The following is a 24,321-nucleotide window of genomic DNA, read 5'->3' as shown; positions in this document are numbered from 1 at the left end:
TGGCTTGGCACGTAAGCCTGGAAAGGGCCTTGCCCTTATCACGCTTCATCCTCGTTAGCCTGGCAGATTTACGACCAAGCTGCCAGCTAAGGACTTTCCCGCCCTGGTAAATACCCAGGAATTTCCAGCCCCCGCCTGCACTGCTGTCTCGGTGCAGAGCTGACAGCCTCATCGCCAGTCCCCCCCCCCTCCCTCCATGCTGGTCCTTCGCTGCCAATAAAAACTGGAGATACAGGGACAAGGAGGTGACTTGGCCGGAGGGCTGGACAGCACCCCTGGAAGCCGAAGTCTCCAGCAGATAGCCGGAGATCTGGTAACCCTAGTACCAAGGGATGATCCCTTCCAATTACTCAAAGGAATATGAATTCAGTTGCTGAGATTCTGCAAATTCCTATTTTAGAGACAAGCAGGAGGTAATTAGTTACAGTAAATGCAGCCTCTCACCTTGTTAATATTGTGTGTAAAACCAACAGTTTATGTACAAGAGCAAGAAAAAAGGAACTGTACAGGGACATGATCCACCTGAGTCACATAGTTATTAGGTGGCCAGACACACACTACAGTTCTCTCAGTTTATCCTCTGAACTGCAAATATGGGGATAATAGTGGCCTACGTTTCCTGGGTTACTGTTAAGAATGACTGAGAATATATGCAAAGCACTTTGGAAGTTCAAGAAAACTGTGTAAATGCTATTTTAGAATGCTCTGTTTAAGGAATTGCACAATTATTTTGTTTTGTTGACCAATATACTTAAGCTTTTTCATCCCATATGCACAATGGATTTAAAGACCCCTGCACTTTGGGTAGCAAAGCAGACAAGCCAGCATGATTTCTCTTTGTCTTGCAAGCAACATTCTGCCTTGGAACACATATTGCCACTGCAAAACATAAAACATGTGCTCATTGATTCTCCAATGAGTTTTTCACCAAGGCACAAGACTACTGAACACAGTCCTACAGGGCAACCAATAACTGAGGAAATTTTCCAGTACTTCCTATTTGCAATTCAAACTTTGCCCTGTGTGTTAAGCACAGTAATTTGTTTTCTTAGACGTTTAGCCTCTGGCCAGACATTGTTTTGAATTTTAGGATTTGACAGATTACATTCGCCAGCAGCAATTCTTCCTTATCAATTCTAGTTTTATCTTCCCACAATGCCCCTGAAGCAGGCTTCCTGGCGGGTGACTGATATCCAGAGATCAAAATCAATACAAACGAACAATAACAACTATTTTCTAAGATAAAAGGAGCTACCTTCTTTACCTTCACTGACCACCTGAGGGCTAGAATCTCTTTATTCAAGTCTGACACACAGTTTGCAGTGTATTCTTTTTAAAAATTGATACAAGGGTCTTGCTATGTTTCCCTTTCCAGAAGAAAGACAAAGGAACTGCTTTGAGCAAGAAGCTTGCTTAAAGCAGACCGGCCAGCTTGGGGTCAATATAACTTGGGTACTTCTGTGCTGTCTATTTATGTCATTCCTGATCACTACAGGAGATGGCATCTTGAGGGGCAGTTGTGTGTGACGTGAACAAGCCTACGCTAAATGCTAACATCCGAAGCAAACCAAGAGGCAGATTTATACATGGATTTAAGTACAATGGAGGCTATATCGAGTAATGAGAGCCAAAACAATATGAACATATGAGCTTACTGGAGAACTAAACATGAATATTTGTCAAAATAGAAAAAAGTCAAAATGAGAGCCAATTATGTGTAGTGTAGAGAATTTTGGACTAAGATTCAGAAGAGCTATGTTCACACCGCCACTCCACTATAGTATAGGTGATCACTGTATCTCAGTCTAAGATATCATACAGAAACACTGTGAGGGTAATATATGTACACCTTGAACTCCTTTGGAATAGAGATGGGATAAAAAGTAACAATCAACAGCTGTTTATTTTTTGTTATTATTTATTTATTTTATTTATTATTAAATGTATATGCCACCCTTCCTCCCAGAAGGAGCCCAGGGCAGCAAACAAAACACTAAATGCACTTTAAAACATCTTTTAAAAAAAGACTTTAAAGCATATTAAAACAAAACAACTTTAAAAATATGTTAAAAGAAAACATCTAAAAAAATCTTTTAAAAACTTTAAAAATTCTTAAAAAGCAATTCCAGCACAGAGTGGAATGCAGTCTCTACGGCTTGTTGAAAGAGGAAGGTCTTCAATAGGTGCCAAAAAGATAACAGAGATGGCGCCTGTCTAATATTTAAGGGAAGGGAACTCCAAATGGTGGGTGCCACAAGAGTGGTCTGCTTCCTACGTTGTGTGCAATGGACCTCCTGATAAAATGGTATCTGCAGGAGGCCCTCACTTGCAGAGCGCAGTGATCGACTGGGTACATAAGGGGTAAGACGATCTGTCAGGTATCCTAGTCCCAAATGTGTAGAGGTTTGTATACCAAAAGCAGAACCTTTAACGTTGCCCAGAAGCTAATGGGCAGTTAGTGCAATTCTTTCAGCAGTGGGGTGATATGTTGGCGATACCCTGCCACAGCGAGCAGTCGCACTGCCGCATTTTGCACAAGCGGAAGCTTTCAGACCACCCTCGAGAACAGCCACATATCGAGCGCATTACAGTAATCCAGCCTGGAGGTTACCAGTGCATGGACAACAGTGGGCAGGCTATCCTGGTTCAGAAATGGCTGCAGCTGTCTTACCAGCCGAAGCTGTTAAAAGGCACTCGAAGTCACTTGGGGCTCCAGACTACGAACTCGCTCTTTCAGTGGGAGTATGACTCCATCCAAAGCAGGCAACTGACCACTTATCCGAACTCGGGAACCACCAAACCACAGCGCCTCCATCTTGCTAGGATTCAGACTCAGTTTACTGGCCCTCATCCAGCCCACCACCGAACCCAGGCACAGGTCCAGGGCTTGCACGGCCTCTCCCAATTCAGAAGTTACTGAGAAATAGAGCTGGGTATCATCAGTGTACGCCACAAATATCTTAATGACTGCTCCCAAGGGTTTATATAGATGTTAAACTTTAGGACTTTCTCCAGTGCATTTGTTCCATTAGCACAACTATTTATGCTTGTGGAACAGAACTTTCCCCCCTTAACTCCAGCACCCTCCCCAGATCTGCTCTGGAGGATTGGTGAAAACCCCATAACAAATTTAGGAGGGCAAGGGGTAAAAACAGGGGGGAAGTTCCATTGCACAAGAGTAAATCCTTGTGCTAATGGAATATTTACTGCTACATTGGATACAAGCCGGGGTATATTCCGTGGTACTATATTTGGGGGGGGGGAGGCTGTCCTCTTATTCTTGCAGCAGTAGATTGGCATTAGCAGTGCATATCTGCATGCATCCAAGCTCAAAGTGCCTTGGCTCCCCCATTAACTTCACAAATTTGTTGAAACACAGCATACTAATTCACTGAATTCTAGCACTCAAGACATATCTACCTGGAAAGCAAGTCCCCATTGATTTCTGCTTATGATCACAGCCCATGCAGGCATGCAAAGGTACATGATAGGCTGTACTTCTGCAGTAGAAGAGACTTTTATCAGTGAAAGCTCATGATTCACAGAAACATGAGCCCATTGCCAAGAACATGGGCTAGCAACACATTCCCACAGCCTGTGTCAATGGAGGTCTTCTAATGCCTGCAGCAATCTCAGAAAAGGCAGCAGGGTGGGGATTCAGCAAGCAGTCCTCTTTGTCTAGCCACCAATAATGCGGTACTTCATATCAGGGTAGGTTATGCTGACCTGGGGCATAAAACAAATAGCAACTTCTCAGCAGGAACACACAAAAGCTCAGTTTAAGCAACCTCTAGCATGTAACTGGTTTACAAGGGAGCACACTGACAGCTACACCTTCTGCATTCCTCATATACGGGACAGAAGTGGGCGATGTGCCATTCAAAGTGCTTTTGTATACCTCAAGGAGTCATATTAATCCCACCTTCTGACTCTCAAATGTTTGTTTTAAGATGCTGGAAGTTATGGTGACCCCAGAAGGCAAGAAAACAGAGGTGGTGAGAAGATTCTTTAAAGCATGTTGGAAGTGAGCTTTTGGGTTAATGCTCATGCATGCACTGGTTTTCAGAAAAACACAGGCTAAGGAAAGGAAAAACACTTATGAGTTCGGGGAGCTTGCCAAGGTAACTGTTTTCAGTTTGGCTGTAAGGAGTCAGCCCACGGCTAGCATGGACAGGGCATGGCAACAGAGCAACGTTGCCCAGAGTGAGACCCTCTCCATATCTACAGAAAGAAGCTCTGGCTTGGTGAGAATCTTGATCTCCCCATTCAAGCAAGTTCAACTGCATTGATATTTCACTCAGCATAAATAGCAATTGGGATGTTTCTCAACTTGCACTGTCTTAATTTGCTTGTAGATAAAGTAGTATGTCAGATTTATTTACTGTTATCTACTCTAAGTTCTTATTCCTTCAGAATCTACGGTCATTAAAGCCTTGGCATTGTGAATACATTTGATTTCAATGGGCGGACTCTAACATCACCATCTCCCCCTGTGTACCCCCATAACCTGCTCCTGAAGGTCCCCCCAACCCAGCAGAGCAGATTTTGAGGGCACACAAAGGTTAGCGGGGTGCGGGGGGGGGAAGAGGAAAGCGAAATTCCATTGCACAAGCAGAAGTCCATTGTCTTCATGCATGGGCAGTTTTGGGTACAATCCATTGCATTCAACCATCTAGATTATTCAGTACAATTATTCAGCATTAGATCTATTTTTGGGGTGTTGCAGACGTATCCAGGAATTCCAATCCAAACTTTATCAATCAATCATTTATTGCAGTCAATGACCAGCACTAATCCAAATTTTAAAGGGCCTCTATCACAACTTTTGAATTGCAACAATCCCATTCCAACATCATATTCATATTGTTGTAAACTGCCCAGAGAGCTTCGGCTATGGGGCGGTATACAAATGAAATAAATAAATAAATAAATATTCATCGCAGCTGTGCCCCTTCAACTGGGCTAGAAAGGTGAGCAAATACGGGAAATGGTTTAATAATAATAATAATAATAATTTAATTTGTGGGTCGCCTATCTGGCCAATGGCCACTCTAGGCGACGTACAATTTAACAACAATACATTACATCATAATAAAATACATCATAAAATACAATATAACAATAAAACAATAAAACAGTTCCAGTACAGAGTAGTAGGCTATTGAGAGGCCAAGGGTCTTACCAGAAGACCAAGCAAAGACTGCCCAGCTTGCAACCTGTTCTTTTACAGGCTTCAGGCCAAGGGTCTGAAACCTCCTCCCCCAATGCTACCTGTTGATGCCTGTCGGAAAGAAAGGAATGGAACCACCGTAGTACAGTGCCTCCTATTCCCGATTCCTCCAGGCGATGTAAAAGGATACTGTGGTCGACAGTATCAAAAGCCGCTGAGAGATCGAGGAGGACAAGAAAGGTGAATTCTCCCCTATCTAATGCCCTCCTCATATCATCAACTAGAGCGACCAATGCTGTTTCAGTTCCATGTCCAGTCCTGAAACCCGATTGGTATGGATCCAAATAATCCGTTTCATCCAAGTGTGTCGACAACTGATTAGCCACCACTCGCTCAATGATCTTGCCCAGGAATGGTAGGTTCGAAATTGGACGAAAGTTATTCAAAACTTGGGGATCCAAGGAGGGCTTCTTTAAGATGGGCTTTACAATTGCCTCCTTGAGTGCTAATGGCATTACACCCTCCTCCAAGGATGCATTGACCACCGCCTTAATCCCCTCGCCCAATTTCTCTTTGCAGCTCACAAGGAGCCACGATGGGCAAGGATCAGTTAGACAGGTGGTAGGCTTCACAGTCGAGAGCACCTTGTCCACATCCTCAGAAGGAAGAGGTCGAAACCGATCCCATTTGACCGGATTGAAACTGGCCAACTCTGTTTCATTTACTGTGTCCACGGCGTACGGAATTGAGCTCCGTAAATGTTCGATTTTGTCGGCAAAGTGCTTTGCTAATTTGTCACAGGAGGCCTTAGACTGTTCCAAGGGTTCCTGAGCAACTGGACCGACCAGGCTTCGGACCACTTGGAACAACCTCCTGGGACAGCACTCTGCAGACGCAATAGAGGCAGCAAAGAACCTCTTCTTTTCTGCCTTTATTGCCACTTGGTAGGCAGTTACTGCTGCTCTAACCTGTGTCCGGACATCTTCGGAACGGGATTTCCGCCACCGGCGTTCTAGTCGTCTCACCTCCTGTCTCAGATTTCGCAACCGTGGAGTATACCAAGGTGCTAACTGAGTTCGGTTTATTTTGACTTTGTAAGAAATTTGGACACCCTCTCCCTAAACACCCTAATCTCAGCTGAAAACCCCCCTGAAGCTTGCTGTTCTTAGAACAATGAGTAATTCTGAGAAGATTTTGAAGTTTTCAATGAATAAATGCAATAATCCATCAACAGGATGCACATCCCTGACATATATGTCCTGCCTTTCCATCAGAATGCCAACAATAAAATCCATGATACAAATATAATTCATAAAAAAGCAATATGACAATAAAATCAGATAAGAGCAGATATAAATGGCAGCTAATTAAAAACGCAATTAAACTGGAATTATAGATTAAGGCACAGAGCAAAACAAAGCAAATCAACCCAGTAAGCCAAATGTCTGCTTTTGCCTGCTGAAGGAAGGCCATCAAGGGGTTAAATGAGCCTCCCTTGGAAGGAAGTTGCAAAGTTTGGGTACAGCCACTGATAAGGGCCTGTCTCAAGTACCTGTCACAACCACACCTGACGTTGGCGAGACAGAGAGAGGACCAGTGCGTGGGAAGTGGACAATTTTAAGCTAAGCCCATGCACATGTCACCTGGATGAGAAGCCAACCAATTATCTTCAGGAACTCTAAAGATTCCTTTGGAAAGGAAAGGCAGGGGAACTTTACATCTGTTGGTCATGCTGATTCTTCCACCCAATTGCCACCTTGTCTTCAAACCTTCCCTGGAAGTGTGCACATGCCACCTCTCCAAAATTAGCAAGAACCCCTCACTGTCAATATCACTTATACTGGTTTTAATTTTTATACTGCTTTGTAAGTCACTTTGGATCACTTTTTGTGAAAAGAGCAACCAATAAGTTCAATAAATAATAACAACAATATCTAGTTATCAAAAGGCACCTTGATCAACAATGACACTGGGAATGCTACTTGGGTTACGGATGCACAGATGGCCCTGAGGGCATCAACAATAGACCAGAAAGCAGGAAGATTTTTTTTTCTTTTAATCCATGTTCAGTGCTCACAATCTGGCAAGTCCTGCTGTTCTGAGGGCTCGGAGCCTTTGCTTCCACAGCAGGTTGCAGGAGGGCACTTAAGACTACCAGCACTAGGCATATGGCCTTTCTTAGCCAGTGCTAGAAATATAGGTTATAGAAAAGTGAAGTCTGACATTCCAAACAGCTGCTTAACTTTTAATCCCGCTGAATCACAACAGCAATAGCCAACATCTAGTCCAGGAACAAGTTGGAGACACTACTTTGGAGTGGTTCCACTCCTCTGTTAGGTCAATTCCAGAAGGTGGCACTTCATGAGACTTCCTATTCTGTCCCATGACCGTTGTCCTGTGTCCTGTCTTAGTAGATTGAGGAGTGTTCTGCTTTCCAGTAGCACCAGGAGGGACCTTATATGGAAAGCAATTACTTTGTGCACTCGAAGGAGCAATGTTGCTTTTCCAGCCAAACATGCCTGGGCTCCTGAAAACTAGAACCATTTTATTTATCCTTGGGCTTCAGACAACCTGCAAGTGTAACCTTGGTTGAGTCATGCATAGATATTTCAGCTACTCACTGAGAGAAATGGAAGGGCAGGACCTGAATGGATACAGAACAGCCTTTCCAACTCTTGCTTTATTTCAGGAAGAAGTTACTGAAGAACAAAAACAGTAACAGTTGGGTCTTTCATATTTCCTTAAACACTGCACATTTGTAATTGTCCAACTAGGCTTTTGGAGGGAATAAGGTAGCATATGATACACAGCCACTGACAGATAGGTAATCAAAATGCTTAACTGTCAGATGGCTATTTGGAAAGAGCATAGGACAGAAATGCTTCAGGTGAGTTTCTGTTGTTGTTATGTGCCTTCAATTGCATATCAGAATATACAACTCAAGCCAGATTGAAGGAATTGCCAGCAGTTATCCTGGAGTTCAAGGGCGTTGCAGTTTCCTTCTCCAATAAGGACTTTCGGAACTCCAAAAATAAGCACTTATCAGAAGGAGGATTATGTGGAGCAGGGAAGCAAGGATCAGATGCCATTAAGGGAATTCCAGTGGTGGGGAGCATAAACACTATCAGCTATAGGTGACCTCCTTTCAAGATATGTGGTGAACAATTTCCCTCTGTTCCCCAAATTACTATACCAAGAGAACAAAGAAGAGACTCAGTTTTAAGGGCGCCAGTGGCAGCCAACCAACTGGATTTTTTTCAAATGTGACAAGCAAATCCACATTGATTGGTAAAACATGTACTGATTTTGCTTTTGCAGCGTTTACTGTCAATTGATTGCATAGCATAATTTATAATACAAATCAGGCACTGAATAATTAAGCTTTTATTCTTGTACGTCTTCTTGAGCTATTTAGAAAAGGCAACAGAAACACAGTAAATAATATACAGGCACATTACAAGTCAGTCTTGAAACAATACAAAAGATAAGGAACCACTTGAATCTAGCATCTACCACTTCCTCCTTTTGATGCATTAAAACACCAACCCTGGTCTTTTCCCCTCCCAGGCACATTAATCATTTTTTCTCCAGTGACTGAAGATGACTGCTACTGCTAAAGCAATGAAAGTGAACAAAAAACAAATGTCTTGATTGTCTACATTAATTTTTACTGTTGATATGAATAAATCCCACGTTATAGTTACCCTATTCCAATACACTAACTTTTTAAAAAAGATTTGCTTAACAATGGATCATAATCAGTGGCAACTTATTTAGATCAATTAAAAAAGCATTCCCAAATATTTGACTGACTTGCTGCTACATTTTTTATTCTGAAAACCTAATCATAATTACATCTGAAATTATAATTTAGTTCATTTTAAAATGCACAAGTTAATTCTAACATTTTTGTGGAATCTACAGTATTTTTTAGTTATATGAAAATGTTTTCTGAACAAATATGCTGACAGGGGATAATGCCTTGTGCGAAGAGCGCTCTCTCCTCACCTAGGACTACTTGAATGTGATTGTTGTAATGCAGTGTGCCAAAGGTTCCATGGCCAGAGCAAAAAGAACAGGTTGCAAGCTGGGCAGTCTTTGCTTGGTCTTCTGGTAAGGCTGAGATTTACCTACTAACTTTCTGCATGAACAGCCTCTCCACCAGAGCTACAACTGTACACAGTTCTGCATGCCTCTAGTGGAGTTTGCAACTGTCAGAGGTACTGGCCTCTAAAATTCCTTCAATGCTTACGTGCAAGCTGACACATACAGAATGCACAGTGGGACCCACACAGAAGGGAAACACCCCCCCCCCACCAGCAGCCCATTTCTATGCTTACTTACTCAGGAGTCCCACTGAATTTATTTATTTATTTATTTATTTATCTATCTATCCATATCGCTCTTCCTCCCAGCAGGAGCCCAGGGCGGCAAACAGAGTACCTAAAACACTTTAAAACACATAAAAACAGATCTTAAAATACATCAAAACAAAACAGCATTAAAAACATTTTAAAAAAAACTTTAAAAAAGTGTTAAAAACATTATTAAAAACATATTAAACAATTCTGACACAGATACAGACTGGGATAGGTCTCAACTTAAAAGGCTTGTTGAAAGAGGCAAGTCTTCAAAAGGCACCAAAAAGATAGCAGAGATGGCGCCTGCCTAATATTCAAAGGGAGGGAATTCTACAGGGTAGGTGCTGCCACACTAAAGGTCTGTTTCCTATATTGTGCAGAACGAACCTCCTGATAAGATGGCATCTGCAGGAGGCCCTCACCTGCAGAGCGCAGTGATCGACTGGGTATATAAGGGGTATGAAGGTCCTTCAGGTATCCTGGTCCCAAGCTGTATAGGGCTTTGTACGCCAAAACTAGAACCTTGGCCAGGTAGCAAATTTGTCTTACTTTCCAAGTGTGCACAGGATTGTGGCCTAAATCTACCACCTTATTAAGCTGCCCAACGCGTTTCAGCCAAACATAGGCTTTCATCAGGGGATTATATTAGCTCAAAACTCAACATGCGCCAAAGAGGTAAACTTACAGTCCTGCATCAGTCAAACAAAATTTGATGAAAGCCTGATGAAAGCCTGATGAAAGCCTATGTTTGGCTGAAACGCGTTGGGCAGCTTAATAAGGATTTACAATAAATATATATTTTTATTAATTTTTCATCTTTGGCATTCTTGGTTTGCAACCTTTTTTCTGTTTCTTTTTATTGGATGCCTTCCACTTTTTTACCTCCTAAATCTACCACCACCACCTGCCACTTCACTTGCAAGAGCTCTCGTGCCTTGATTAAAATGTGGTATTTATCCTCCCGCTGGTGGGGGTGGGGGGTGAGGGAGAGAAGAGAAAAGATGTTCAAGGGTTCTGCAAGGATAAGACCAGAGAAGAGAACAAGCAATTAAGGCTTGTTACCAAAACAAACAAGTACTATGAAGTGTGCTCTCAACAAAGGGGCAGACCTGATACTGTTAAATCAAAGTGTCATAAAGCTTAGTTGCAAGCACAAGATCTTTTCCTTCTTGGGTCCCCATATGGAAAGGATCTGCAAAGAAAAATCAAGTACAGCCTTTGCCAACCTGCATTCCTCCCTCAGGACATTCCCAGTCCTTGGGTACCATGACTTCTGCCACCTCTTGCTTATGAAACGGGTAATGAGTTCTGGAGGTTTTTTTTTTAATTAAGTCATGCTTGCTATAGGAGAAAATCTATGCACACTCTCTTATGCACACAAAACAGAGGTATAGATGAGAAGAGGTATTTATTGATATGAAGAAATTAAAAGGTTAGACAGGCAATTGTGATTATATGTCATCCGACATGGGCCATAACTAAGCTTTGTTTTGATCTGCTCTTTGTACAAATATATTAGATTTGTGGATGCCTACATACATGTTCCTTGCACTGAATTATTGGATTTTATTGTGTATATTTATATTCCTCTGTTGTACACCGCCCAGAGAGCTATGTTAGTCGAGCGGTATAGAAATTCAACAAATAAAAATGAATAAATAAATCTAAAAATCATTCCTGCCTATTCTCCAAATTTCAAGGACTGGAGATGAGAGCACACAAGAGAGGTTCTTATCCAGAGACTAAACAGACATTTTCCAACAGCCATTGTGAAAGAGTGGAAATGTAAAAAAGAAGTTCATTGTACATCAAGAGAAACTGACCACAAGGGCAGACAGCAGATGGAACATGACTTGCTTGGCTGAATCATTTGTGAAATATGCAGCAATGGCATGTGTGCTCCACAAAAACCATGCCATAGTTTCTCTTCAGGAGTTTTATATTCTTGAAGTAGCAAATCATGTCACAGTGTGGGAGCTATATCTGCCAAAGACACAAAATCAAACAAATCTCACTAAAGATTCCCATCAACAGATACCAGGGTTTCTATGTTTTATATAGCATCGTATATTTTTGACACCTCTATTGCCATTTTCTAGGCCACGTTCTTCTCCTCTCCAGCTTTAATTTTAATTTAAAAAAAAATCTATTCCACTTTTCTTTATAAATAAATCTGGAAAAAAGCTTACAAATTTTTTTAAAAAAATTATAATATGCAAATGAAAAATGGGGAATAAGAGCCGGTTAACACGTTTTCAAGCATTATCAAGCAAAAAATAGAACACATCAACATTACAATACTTGGCGTGAGTGAATTAAAATGGACAGGAATGGGGCACTTTCAATCAGGCAACTACAAAATATTTTATGCAGGAAATGAGAAATTAAGAAGAAACGGGGTTGCTTTGAGAAGTGATGTAGCAAAAGCAATTAGGAGCTATAACACAAGGTCTGAGCAAATGATATCAATGAAATTAAATGAATGATATCCTGAAGTCTAAATCTGCAGATCATTTTCAACATAATTCTTCCTCAAAGCATGAACCTTTATATAAGTTACAACAGGATAATGGATTGCCATCTCACCCAGTGGGAGGTTTGAGCAGTTCTGGGGGTTTTATGCCCTACATGAGAGAGTTTCTAGGGTATCCAGAGCCTGTGGAGGAGGATCTTTTGAGGTCCTTTGGAAATCTTTCAAATGAAAAGCAGGATGCTATTTTAGGCAGGCTTGAAATTTATTTATTTGTTTGTTTATTGCATTTGTATCCCGCCGCATAGCCAAAGCTCTCTGGGCGGTTTACACAACAATTAAAAACATTAAAAACAAATATACAAATTTAAAACACATTTAAAAAAGCAATTTAAAAACACATGCTAAATAAAAGAAGAACGGAATATAATTTAAATATAAAGTGTTTAGGATTGGACTTGGGAGAATCTGCAATAGGAGAGAATACTGCAAGTGGAAAGCAGCCCCTTAAATGACTTCCTTTGAATCATTGCTTCTGAAAACAAAGAGCTACGAAGAGCCTTGCTTGATCAGACAAAGGCCTATCTAGTCCTGCATCCTCTTCTCACAGTGGCCAGCCAGATGCCTCTGGAACGCCCACAAGCAGGCTGCTAAGTGCAATCGCACTCATGATCCCCAGAAACTTCTTCAAAGGCATCCTGGAGCATGTATTTATTCACTAATAGGCAAAAAAAACCACCACGGCCCAAGAACGTACCCATAGCCAAAAGACAACTCCATCAAACTCCAAAAAGTAGGGAAATTGGGCAGCTACAGTGAAAACAAATTAGTCTCTGCATTGGGAATAAATCTACGAAATAACTCTCCTCAAGCTGAGCTACCCTTAACAACATCCCCTCCTGCTTGAAACATTAAACAAGCTGCTCCTCCAGTCACCTCACCCTTACATCCCATTTCAGCCGGAGGGATGTCTTCACCTCCTGCTGCTACAGACGGCAATTTTAGCCAATCTTCTACAAACGCCCATCCTTTTGAGATAGACTGGACTAGGAAACCTTTGCATTCTCCATCTACTAGGATTGGATGGCTATGCGCTATGTGGAACCACAGACTTGGTTCACCCAATTCTGATGCAGCTGTCAATCCAGCTATGCCTGAATTACATTCTTTGGAGTTGCCAAAGGACAACTGTTGCATTTTTGTTGATTCAGAGCAGATTCTTGATTGCATTGTTGCTCTCCCATGACTAAACCTTTTATCTTGGAATGTCGCAGGCTGGCATAGTAAGTGTAATGATATTGATTTTTTAATCTTTTTTTTTTTTTTACTAAATTTAGAATAATTTGTTTACAAGAGACATGGCTATTGGAGAGTTTTCCCCAGCTTCATAGGCTATAGATCTGTTTTCTATCCTGCCACCAACAAACACCATTTCGGATGAGGTATGGGTGGGCTAGCTACTTTGATCTCTGTTGACATCAGAGGTTCTATAGAAGTATTACCTGGCTCCTATTGTAGAGATTCCTTTCTTCCAGTCCTGACAGAACTTCCAACCAGGACAGCTTTAAAGGTAAAGGTGTCCCCACACTTATAGTGCGAGTCGTTTCCGACTCTTAGGGTGATGTCTTGCGACGTTTACTAGGCAGATTGTATATATGGGGTGGTTTTGCCAGTTCCTTCCCTGGTCTTTCTTTACCCCCCCCCAGCGTATGCCACGTACTCATTTTACCAACCACGGATGGATGGAAGGCTGAGTGGACCTCGACCCCTTTTACCGGAGATTCGACTTTCTCTTTCCGTTGGAATCGAACTCCGGTCGTGAGCAGAGCTTCGGCTGCATTACCACCGCTTACCACTCTGCGCCACGGAGTCTGTCTTAATACATATTTTCCTCCCTCCAACTTACCTAACTCTTTAGATCTGTGGGCTCAGTTTGATAATCTCTTGAGCTTCATTAGCTTCAATCACCCTACAGCAAGCCTTCTTATTGTGGGTGATCTGAATGCTGGGATTGGGAATGCTTCTATTAAGTTTCCACTATCCGGACAGATGGATTGGGAAGATTTTTTCCCTTTGGGACATCTCTCTAGGGATAGGTGCCTCAATCATCGTGGGAAGCATCTACTTAAGCTTATTTTCAATCATAATCTTGTTATAATTAATGGCAGTTTTTGGGACAAGTCTAGAGGCAATTTTACTTACATCAGTAACTTGGGGGCAAATCACCAGGAGCAGATGGCACACCAAGAGAGTTGCTACGAGTTACTGAGACTAAATCTGTCCAAATTTTAACAAAAAATTGTCAACAAATACAGAAAACTAAACAACGGCCCACAGACTGGAATCCCAAATCCAAAGAAAGGGGATCCCAGGGAATGCAGTAATTATTAAACTATTACCTTAATATCCCAGGCAAGTAAAATAATGTTCAAGATTCTACAACAAAGGCTCTTACCATATATGGAGTGAGAAATGCCTGATGTCCAAGCTGGATTTAGAAAGGGAAGAGGTACAAGAGATCATATTGCAAACACACATTGGATAATGGAACAGACCAAGGAATTTCAGAAGAAAATCACCCTGTGCTTTATAGATTAAAGCAAAGCCTTTGATTGTGTAGATCATGAAAACCTATGGAATGCTTTAAAAGAAATGGGGGTGCCACAGCATCTGATTGTCCTGATGCACAACCTATACTGTCGGAAAGGGTGTGTATTTTATCACCCTATTTATTTAATCTATATGCAGAACATATCATACAAAAAGCGGGATTGGACCAAGATGAAGGAGGTGTGGAGGAAGAAATATCAAAAATTTAAGATATGCAGACAATACCATACTACTAGCAGAAACCAGTAATGATTTGAAACGAATGCTGATGAAAGTTAAAGAGGAAAGCACAAAAGCAGGACTACAGCTGAACATCAAGAAGACTGAAGTAATGACAACAGATGATTTGTGTAACGTTAAAGTTGACAACGAGGACATAGAACTTGTCAAGGATTATCAATACCTTGGCAAAGTCATTAACTAAAATAGAGACCAAAGTCAAGAAATCAGAAGAAGGCTAGGGCTGGGAAGGGCAGCTATGAGAGAACAAGAAAAGGTCCTCAAATGCAAAGATGTATCACTGAACACTAAAGTCAGGATCATTCAGACCATGGTATTCCCGATCTCTATGTATGGATGTGCAAGTTGGACAGTGAAAAAGGCGGATAAGAGAAAAATCAACTCATTTGAAATGTGGTGCTGGAGGAGAATTTTGTGCATACCATGGACTGCGAAAAAGACAAACAATTGGATGTTAGAACAAATTAAACCAGAACTGTCACTAGAAGCTAAAATGATGAAACTGAGGTTATCATACTTTGGACACATAATGAGAAGACATGATTCACTAGGAAACTACGGTTTCGGCCCAGTATATCTGAAGGAACGCCTCCAGAATCACCGATTGTGCCGCCTGATGAGATCAGCCTCACAAGACCTTCTCTCGGTCCCACCAGTGAGAACAGCTAGGCTGGTACGGACCAGAGAGAGGGCATTCTCTGTTGACCCCCACCCTCTGGAACTCTCTCCCTTTCGATCTCAGACATGCTCCCTCCCTGTCCAGCTATCGCTGAGCCTTGAAGACCTGGCTGTTCAGACAGGCCTACAAGATTGGGACAGATTAATTTATGTTCTGAATTAATGAATTGTTTTTTAGCTTAAAATTTGATTATGTTGATCTATATGTATTGTTTTTATTCTTGTTCGTCGCCTAGAGTGTCCCTAACCCGGACAGATAGGCGGCTGAAAAATAAAATTTATTATTAATTTATTATTAGGAAAGACAATAATGCTGGGGAAAACAGAAGGGAGTAGAAAAAGAGGAAGGCCAAACAAGAGATGGATTGATTCCATAAAGGAAGCCACAGACCTGAACTAACAAGATCTGAACAGAGAGGATCACGACAGATGCTATTGGAGGTCGCTGATTCATAGGGTCGCCATAAGTCAAAATCGACTTGAAGGCACATAATAACAGCACCACATGTTTTAAAGCAGGGAGACAATGACATTAAAACACATTAAATCCTGAACAGATTAGCAGCACACCTGAAGTTTAAAAGCAAAAGTGGGGAACCTCTAGCTTGGAGGCTGAATGAGCCTTTCCAGGTCTCTAGCTAGTCCTAGATACTCTCCTCAAGCCACACTCCCTCCCAGACCAAGCTACCTCTCACAAGGCCACAACCCTCGCCAGCCCTGCTTCCCATGCTTCTTGAGTGTTCTTACCTGGCTGGAATGCATTCTTAATGCCTGAAGTATGAGAGAGATGTGTGGAAGTTTGTGCAGAAACTGGCTTACTGTCCCAATGGTAAAATATACTTTGGCTGCTCTGCTCGCTTTGTCTCTGGCTCCACCCATCACTGACATGTGGCCCCCAGAATGTTGACCAGAAGGAAATGCAGCCCTTGAGTTGAAAAAGATTCCCCACTCCTGCTTAAAAGGGAGGGAGTTTGCCACACTTCGCTAAAGTGGGAGTTTCATAATATGGAAATCAGAATAGAAAAGACTGTCATGTCCTAACGAACCATGCTTCTGAAAGTGGTAGAACACATAAGAACATAAGAAGTGTCTGCTAGATCAGGCCCGTGGCCCATCTAGACTAGCATCCTGTTCACACAGTGGCCAACCAGACGCAAGAGGACTGTCCCCTCCTGTGGTTTCCAGCAACTGGTATTCAGAAATATACTGCTTCCAACTATGGAGGCAGAGCCTAGCCGTGATGACTAGTAGCCACTGATAGCCTTATCCTCCATGAATCTGTCTAATCCTATTTTAAAGCCATTCCAATCAGTGGCCATCACTGCCTCTTGTGGGAGCAAATTTCATAGTGTAACTATGCGCTGTGTGGAGAAATAAGTTTGTTTATCTGTCCTGAAGCTTCCTACATTTAGCTTCATTCAAGTCCATGGGTTCTAGTATTATGAGGGGGGGGGAAACATCTCACTTTTTCCATGCCATGAATAATTTTATACACCTCCATCCTGTCACCTCTTACTTGTTTTTTCTCTAAAAAGTCCCAAATGCTGCAACCTTTCCTCACAGGGGAGTCATAATCCCCCTGATAAGTTTCGTTGGCCTTTTCTGAACTTTTCCAGCTCTACAATAAGCTTTTTAAGGCGAGGTGACCAGAACTGTACACAGTATTCCAAATGCGGCTGCCCCATAGATTTACATAACAGCATTATTGACATAGGCAGTTTTATTTTCAATACCTTTTCTAATGACCCCTAGCATGGAATCTGCCTTTTTCACACCTGCTGCACACTGGGTCAACATCTTAACTGAGCTATCCACTATGACCTGAATGCCTTGTTCCTCGTCAGTCACCACCAGTTCAGACCCCATAAGCGTGTATGTGGAATTAGGTGTTTTTGGTCCAATATGCATAACTTTACACTTGTTTACATTGAATTGCATTGGTTATTTTATCATCCACTCACTCAGAGAGGTCCTTTTGGAGCTCTTCACAATCCCTTTTTGTTTTAACAAGTGTGAACAATTTAGTTTCATCAGCAAACTTGGCCACCTCACAGCTCACCCCTAACTCTAGATAATTTATGAACAAGTTAAAAAGCACAGGTCCCAATACCGATCCTTGGAGAACTCCACTTTCTATATTCCTCCATTGAGAGAACTGTCCATTTGCTTTCTGTTTCCTAGCCAGTTCCTTATCCACAAGACGCCCTCCCCTTATTTCATGACTGCATTCAAATGTGAGACCCACATGAGTCATAAGAACATAAGCAGAGTCCTGCTGGATCAAATCAGGCCCATCCACTCCAGCATCCTTTTTGTTTTAACAACCCTGAACAATGTGGTATCATCAGCAAACATGGCTACCTCACTAGATCATTTACAAACAAGTTAAAAAGCACAGCTCCCAATACTCATCCTTGGGGAACTCCACTTTCTACATCACGCTATGCTTCTAATTTCTTTTATTCCTTCTTGGTGTTTCTTAACCAGTTACTGATCCACTAAAGGACCTCTCCTCATATTCCATGACTGCTAAGCTTCCTCAGGAGTCGTTGGTGAGGTACCTCGTCAAAAGCTTTTTGAAAGTCCAAGTCACTATTTCCACTGGATCACCTCTATCTATATGATTGTTGACACTCTCAAAGAACTGTAATAGGTTAGTGAGACAGGGCATACCCTTGCAGAAGCCATGCTGCTTCTGCTCCAGTAAGGCTTCCTCTTCTATATGCTTGGTTATTTTATCTTTAACAATACTTTCTACCAGTTTTCCCCAGACATGCATTAAGCTAAATGGCTTGTAATTTCCAGGATGCCCTCAGATCGTACATGACCATTTGTGTCCAGAGAACATAACAAATCCTCTGATGCTGAATACAGTCGGATGGTTTTTCCTCAAAAATTGCCAACTGAATAATGCGAGCCATTAAAATTATGAACATTTTCATAAATCAATTTCAATCCAAAATTCATTTTTATTATGTATTTAAAAACATGTATATATCACTTAATATTTCAAAAATTCTAAGTGGTGATTCATGCTTAAGCAACAATTTTTGCCATCACTGTCACGAACAAGTAGATTTTTCATCTTTCATTCAGTAGATCCATCTTTTGGAGCAACATTTACATTTGTAGAACATTATAGATTTTGTAAGGATGACGAATTGCATGCAGTTAACTCAATTTGCAGGTCTAGGTTAATGTGATACCCTGTTGAACTAATATTGCAATCTTCACAATCAGATTGGATTGGAGACTGGAACATATAGCTATCATGATTTTGATTAAACTGGCAAATTTAATAACTCAAGGTATTACAGACTACCTTTATATGTTACCATGAAACCCAGGTACAGCAACTAAATTTAAACATCTGAGCATGATGAGCCTATCATGTAACATTTAGTAAACAGACAAAGATGACATAATTCAAAGTAGCAAAACTTCAAAAGACTCAGGCAGGCCACAAGAAGTCAAACCTCCATTCAACACTGTTCAAGCAGAAGAAAGGAACACTGAATAACAGGAAAGGTACATTCAAAATTTCATACAGACTCAATAAAGGCACATGATTTCACTAATGGTTACCGATTAGAAAACAGGAGGGACACTCCCTCCCAGGACCTCCCTTAGCATGTGCGGGGCCCAGGGCAAAAGCATAGTTGGGGGCCCCTCACATTTGTTCCGTCTTGGTCTTGGCCGAGTCACCATGGGTGCACAGGCACCAGTCCTGGAACTGCTGGCCCAGCTCGCTGTCCCCGGGGCGGCTACCGCTCACTGACTGCAGCAGGAGCGGCAGTGGTGGTGGTGGCTTCAGCATGGGAGGCGGGTGGGCAGGCGAGCGAGCCCCTGTCCCGGGCAGAGAGAAAGAGAGAGAGTGCTGCGCCCTGCCTGGCGTGGCGAAGAGGCAGGGAGGGAGGAGCTGGCTGGTGAGCAGATCGCCAAGCGCCCCCCCCAAAAGTGCGGGGCCTGGGGCAACTGCCCCGCTTCCCGGTGCCTAGGGGTGGCTCTGCTCCCTCCAATTCCCCAAGATGCAACTCAGTGCTCCAGCCTCCGGTTTAAACTACAAGAAAGGAGATCCCAATGGGTCATTAGCTTCTCCTTCTGCATCAAATCCATGTTTACAAACTATCTGAAAGATGACAAAGAGCCCTTGATTGGAAAGTGAGAGAGAATGTCTAACAATTATGTATACAGTACATGCAGAAAGAGAAACAAGAGTATGTGTAGAGGATGTAACAAAATGGTTGGAATCACTGCAGGTGCCTAGAAGCTGCTGGCAAGCCTTGCTGTAATTGGAAATATAACGGAAGCAAAGTGCATGGCTTGGATCTAAACAGCGTATGTAAGAATGTAGGAATCAGCAAAGTTTTTTGGGGTGGTGAACCAGCATCACATGGCAGGCAAGGAAAAACGAGATGGAATGCAAAGGACACGATTTTGATCTTCTGTCTAACTACAGGGAAAGAAGGTGGAATGCCATCTTCCACAGAGTAAGGGCGTCAACCTCTGATCGGGAGATGCACAGGCAACCAAGGATTTGCTCTACCTACAGAATCTTTGGGCGGTAGGCAGCATCTCTGAAGAGGGTTTGCCTAAGCCTCTTTTCAGAACCATTTCAAGGGACAGCAACCTAGAGCACAGACCTATGCCTCTAATTTAACCCATCACATCTTGCAAGGAAATCAGGCTTTGAAACTGAAGCCTTTCCCTCCTATTCCAACACTACTCAGGCATCAAGGATATTACCTTAAAAGCATTAAAAATAATTCCCAGCATGACAATGATTTTGAACACAACTGGTACTGTCTTGGGCATAAAGGCAGAGAGAGTTGTAATAAATCTGTTCTTTCCCTTACTGCCAGTAGATTCTACCGACATGCAGTATTTATCCTTCTCCCATACATGCTTACAAAAGGATTACGTCATCAAGCCAACCAGACAAGGATCCAAAACATCCCATCATGTTCCTGTCTTTTCTGCTTGCCAGTGGCAAGAAAGGCCTCCATAGACCCCTTGATGAAAGGGGCCTGGGGCAAGCAGAACCCTAGAGCATTATATCACCACACAGCATGCCATCCCTAACCGATTACAGGATTAGTGGCCACGGCAGGATTCTTCAGGAAAAGAGTGAGCACAGCTACAGAGAAGAAGCATCCCAGCAAATTGGGGGCCAGCAGAAAAAGCAGATAACAGCAGAGGGGTCTTCCCCCAAATCTCATCCTCTCTATTTAAGGGTTTGGGAAACCTAAACACAGACAGGAGATGTTGTCCTTTGCACCCCTCCTTATGCCAGCACTGCAACGTGCCCTAAGGCCAATCTCAGTGCTCGTCAAGGGCAAGGCGCCCTTTTATTTCAAGAAAACCATCGCTCGCCCCCAGACATTTTAGGGCCAAGGAAAGATAACAGTTTTGGATCTCTGTCTCCACTCTTCTTCAAAAAATAAAAATAAAATGGCCTCTGCTCTGACCTTGTTGTGCTCAGGTTCTCCAGGCCCCAATGGGATCCCAACAGCCATTACCTTGAATCCTGGGGGAGATCTGAGCAATTCTTCCTAACAGTAGCAGGGAAATCCATGCCAGCCCTCCCCCTGGCCCAACCCCGTTCCGAAGAAGGCTTCCCCACAGGCCCTTGGGGCTCCTGTGAGCCACCCTGTGTCCTGCTACTCACCTGGGAACGCTTGGGCAAAAGGAGGTCAATCACCCCCCCACACCAAAAATGTAGTGGGGGCTTGGCTTCTCCAAGGGGGGTCGTGGGAGCCACACGGGCCAAGTCAAATCCTGTCCAGTTAACAGAAAAGGGGGGGAAGGAGACCTCCACATCTAAAGGGCCGTATGTGGGGCACGGTTTCCACCCCCAAGAGCCATGGGAGCCAAGTCAGCTGAAAGGAAAGAGCCCCCCATCTGGAAAAGCATGCGCACGTTCTGCTTCTATCTATGCGGGGGGCCGCGAGCGAGCGAGCTGCTTCCACGCCCCACCAAGGATGCTCCCCTCCTCCTAATCCCCTCCCAAGGAGGCCTGAAAGGGCGTCGCCTCCCCACCCCGCAAGGCCAGGACCCAGCCTGCCGCAGAGGTGGGGCCGCTCAACCCCACACCGCGGGGTGGGGGTAGAAGACGACGACGTGGGCGCCGTTTCCCCGCCGAGGGAGGGGCGGTGGGCGCCTCCCCCAGGCCTGGTGGGGATTCCCTTGCGCCCCCCCCATCGGCAATGTTTAGTGAAGAAGCTCGGGGGGGGGAGATGGAGGATGCAACCCTTCCCTCTCTCCCTGCCAAACGCCGCCCTTCAGGACGCGGGGAGGGAGAGCAGGGGGGCAGGCAGCGAGGAGTCGGGAGGGGCAGAAATCAGTCGCTCCGCAAGAACAGGCAGCGCGGCCCCCTCTCCCTCCTCCGCGACGGGGTGGATCAAGACATAAGGACGATGCGAAGGACGGAGGCAGGCCGGGTGGGGGTGATCCGCTCGCTCACTCCCCTCCCCCCGCCGCTTCAGGCCGCCCCCGGACTCACCAGCGGCTGCATCTCGGCTCGCACGGCGGGCACTTGGAAGCGGTCGATCTCCTCCATCATGGTGCCGGCGGGCGAGGGGCCGGGCAAGGAGCGAGAGGAGGACGAGGAGAGGACCAGGAGCAGGAGGCGCCGCCGTCTCAGTGTCGTTGGGGCTCGCCCGCCGCCGCCGCCGCCTGCCTCATCCCCCTCAGAGCCGGCGCCCGCGGAGATGCTCCTGACGAGGAAGCCGAAGCGAAGCCGCCGCCTCAGAAAGGAAAAAGAAGCAGCAGCTCACCCCGATCCTCCTCCACAGCCACAGCCGGTGACTCAGCCCCCGCCCTGCCCTCTCAGTGCGCACGCGCGAGGTAGGGAAGACGCTGCCCGGGGGAGCAGAGAGACACAACGCGAGGCCAGCCCGACGGGCAAGAAGCGCGCCGCTTCCTTCCGGCCCCGGAGCGTCTTCGGCGTCTAGCCCCGCCCCATCTGATCTGCATATTCATGAGAGGGGCGGGCCCCCGGGATGAAGAGGGCTCCCGGCCGCCGCCGCCTTTTCGTCCTGAGCCCCGCCCTCCTCCTGAGCCCTTCCGCATCGATTCGGCCTTACTTCTGGCCGGCCTCCCGCGCGCCTTTCCGAGGGATGTGAGGGGAGATGGGGAGCGGTCTGTTTTCTCCCACCCAAGAAGGGGCGCGGGGATGGGGGGAAGCCCAAATTCAGACAGACGGCTCTTTTCCCTTCATCTCTATGGTTAAAGGGGCTGGGGAAGCCACTTCCGGCTGGTTGCTGTGGATACCGATATCAACTTCCGTCAGCTGGGAGTAGGGGGGAGCGGAGAGGAAGAGGACAGAAGCAGGCGCCTATCGACCCGGGGGGAAGAGAACCGCCTCGAATATGCCTGGGAAAGAGCTTTACAAGCGCAAGCAGGTACGGAGAGGAAGGGGTGTGGGCCGCGGCAGTGACGTCACCACCCGCGCTGGTCTGCGACCATGACGTCCCCGCTCTGCCTCATGAGGGGGAGGGGGAGGCACTCGGGTCATCAACTCCGCCTCCGATTTGCATAAAACCTGCACGTGCTTGTAGACATGTATAGATGCACATTTATTTATTTATTATTTATTAAATTACATGGCGCTTAATTGCCAGGATGGCGACTAAGCGGCTTGCAAGTATCAAACCAAAATACAAAAAAAACCCCATAATTAAAATACACAATAAAACAGTTTCATCAAGACATTGAAATAAACACCCAAAGTTAAAATGTACAATAAAGCAAGGCAGTTAAAACAGAACAACAATTGAAAGGGTTAAAACAGAAATTAAAAACAATTAAAGCCGCAGTTTGAGCCAAGAGATCTAATCAAGTGCAGCTATCAAAGCCAGCAGAGTGCAGATACCGCCACCCTGGGCTCCTACTGGGAGGAAGGGTGGGATATAAATCTAATAAATAAATAAATGGAAATGGACCCACTGTTAAAGACCTCACCCTGGAAGACAATCTTACTCTGCCACGAGTAATCACCAATGAATGAAATAAATAAATACATATATACATACATACCAACGGGGCCTCTTGGATTTCAACAGGGAGGACCACAACGCTACTACTACCAGTGAGTAAATGTATGTATTGTTCCATTTCTATCCCACCTTTCCCCCAAGGAACTCAAGATGGCTTACAAACATGGTTCTCCTCTCCCCATTTTATCCTCACAACAACCCCATGAGGTAGGCTAGGCTGAGACAGACTGTGACTGGCCCAAGGTCACCCAGTGAGCTTCATGGCCAAGTGAGAATTTGAGCCCGGTCCCCCAGATCCCAGTCCAACACTCTAACCACTAGGCTACACTGGCTTAGAAGTAACTAGAATTTAGAAGTAACTGTTATCATTTAAACAGAAATGAGATGCATCTCACCATAGTGACCTGTATGCTTGCTCAGTCTGCTGTTCAGATGCTCAGCCGTGTACAGGCCAAGGCTCTTGCTTGTTCTTCCCTTCAAAGGGTTCTTTATCTTTAAACCAGACTTGGGCTGGACAGACTTTCAAATAGAGGACTGCTGTGTGTAAAGCAGATGTATGGCTATTCTACTCACAACGTCAGCCCTTAGAGACACCCAACTGCCAAGGGTATGGGAGGCAGGCAATAAAGTATGGTTGATTCCAGCTAAGTCATTGTGTGAGCAGAATGGCATCCACTCATGCTACAGAATTTCCTCTCCTCCACCTTTGTGCCTCCCCAAATCTGTTCTGGGGGTTCCACAGCAGATTTGGGGGTGGGGGGAGAGTGAAGGGAAGTTCTGTCACACAAGCGGAAG

At 44.3% G+C, this 24,321-nt stretch overlaps 2 protein-coding genes across 4 annotated transcripts in view; one reads left to right on the top strand and one right to left on the bottom strand.

The window, feature by feature from the left end:
* Nucleotides 1–22,752, bottom strand: part of FAM219A (family with sequence similarity 219 member A) — a 99,979-nt gene extending 77,227 nt beyond the window's left edge. The window contains exon 1 of one of the 2 annotated variants that reach the window (XM_061613229.1): nucleotides 22,032–22,752. In XM_061613229.1, coding sequence (XP_061469213.1) covers nucleotides 22,032–22,091 — 60 coding nt within the window. In that variant the 5' untranslated portion in view covers nucleotides 22,092–22,752. The remainder of the gene's footprint in view (nucleotides 1–22,031) is intronic. The other variant, XM_061613227.1, reaches the window with a different exon arrangement.
* Nucleotides 22,382–24,321, top strand: part of DNAI1 (dynein axonemal intermediate chain 1) — a 193,031-nt gene continuing 191,091 nt past the window's right edge. Inside the window, exon 1 of one of the 2 annotated variants that reach the window (XM_061613219.1) lies at nucleotides 22,382–22,932. In XM_061613219.1, coding sequence (XP_061469203.1) covers nucleotides 22,900–22,932 — 33 coding nt within the window. In that variant the 5' untranslated portion in view covers nucleotides 22,382–22,899. The remainder of the gene's footprint in view (nucleotides 22,933–24,321) is intronic. The other variant, XM_061613218.1, reaches the window with a different exon arrangement.

The sequence above is a fragment of the Rhineura floridana genome, chromosome 1, assembly GCF_030035675.1.
Source record: "Rhineura floridana isolate rRhiFlo1 chromosome 1, rRhiFlo1.hap2, whole genome shotgun sequence".
Taxonomy (NCBI): Eukaryota; Metazoa; Chordata; class Lepidosauria; order Squamata; family Rhineuridae; genus Rhineura; species Rhineura floridana.
This window is presented reverse-complemented; position numbering and strand designations above follow the sequence as displayed.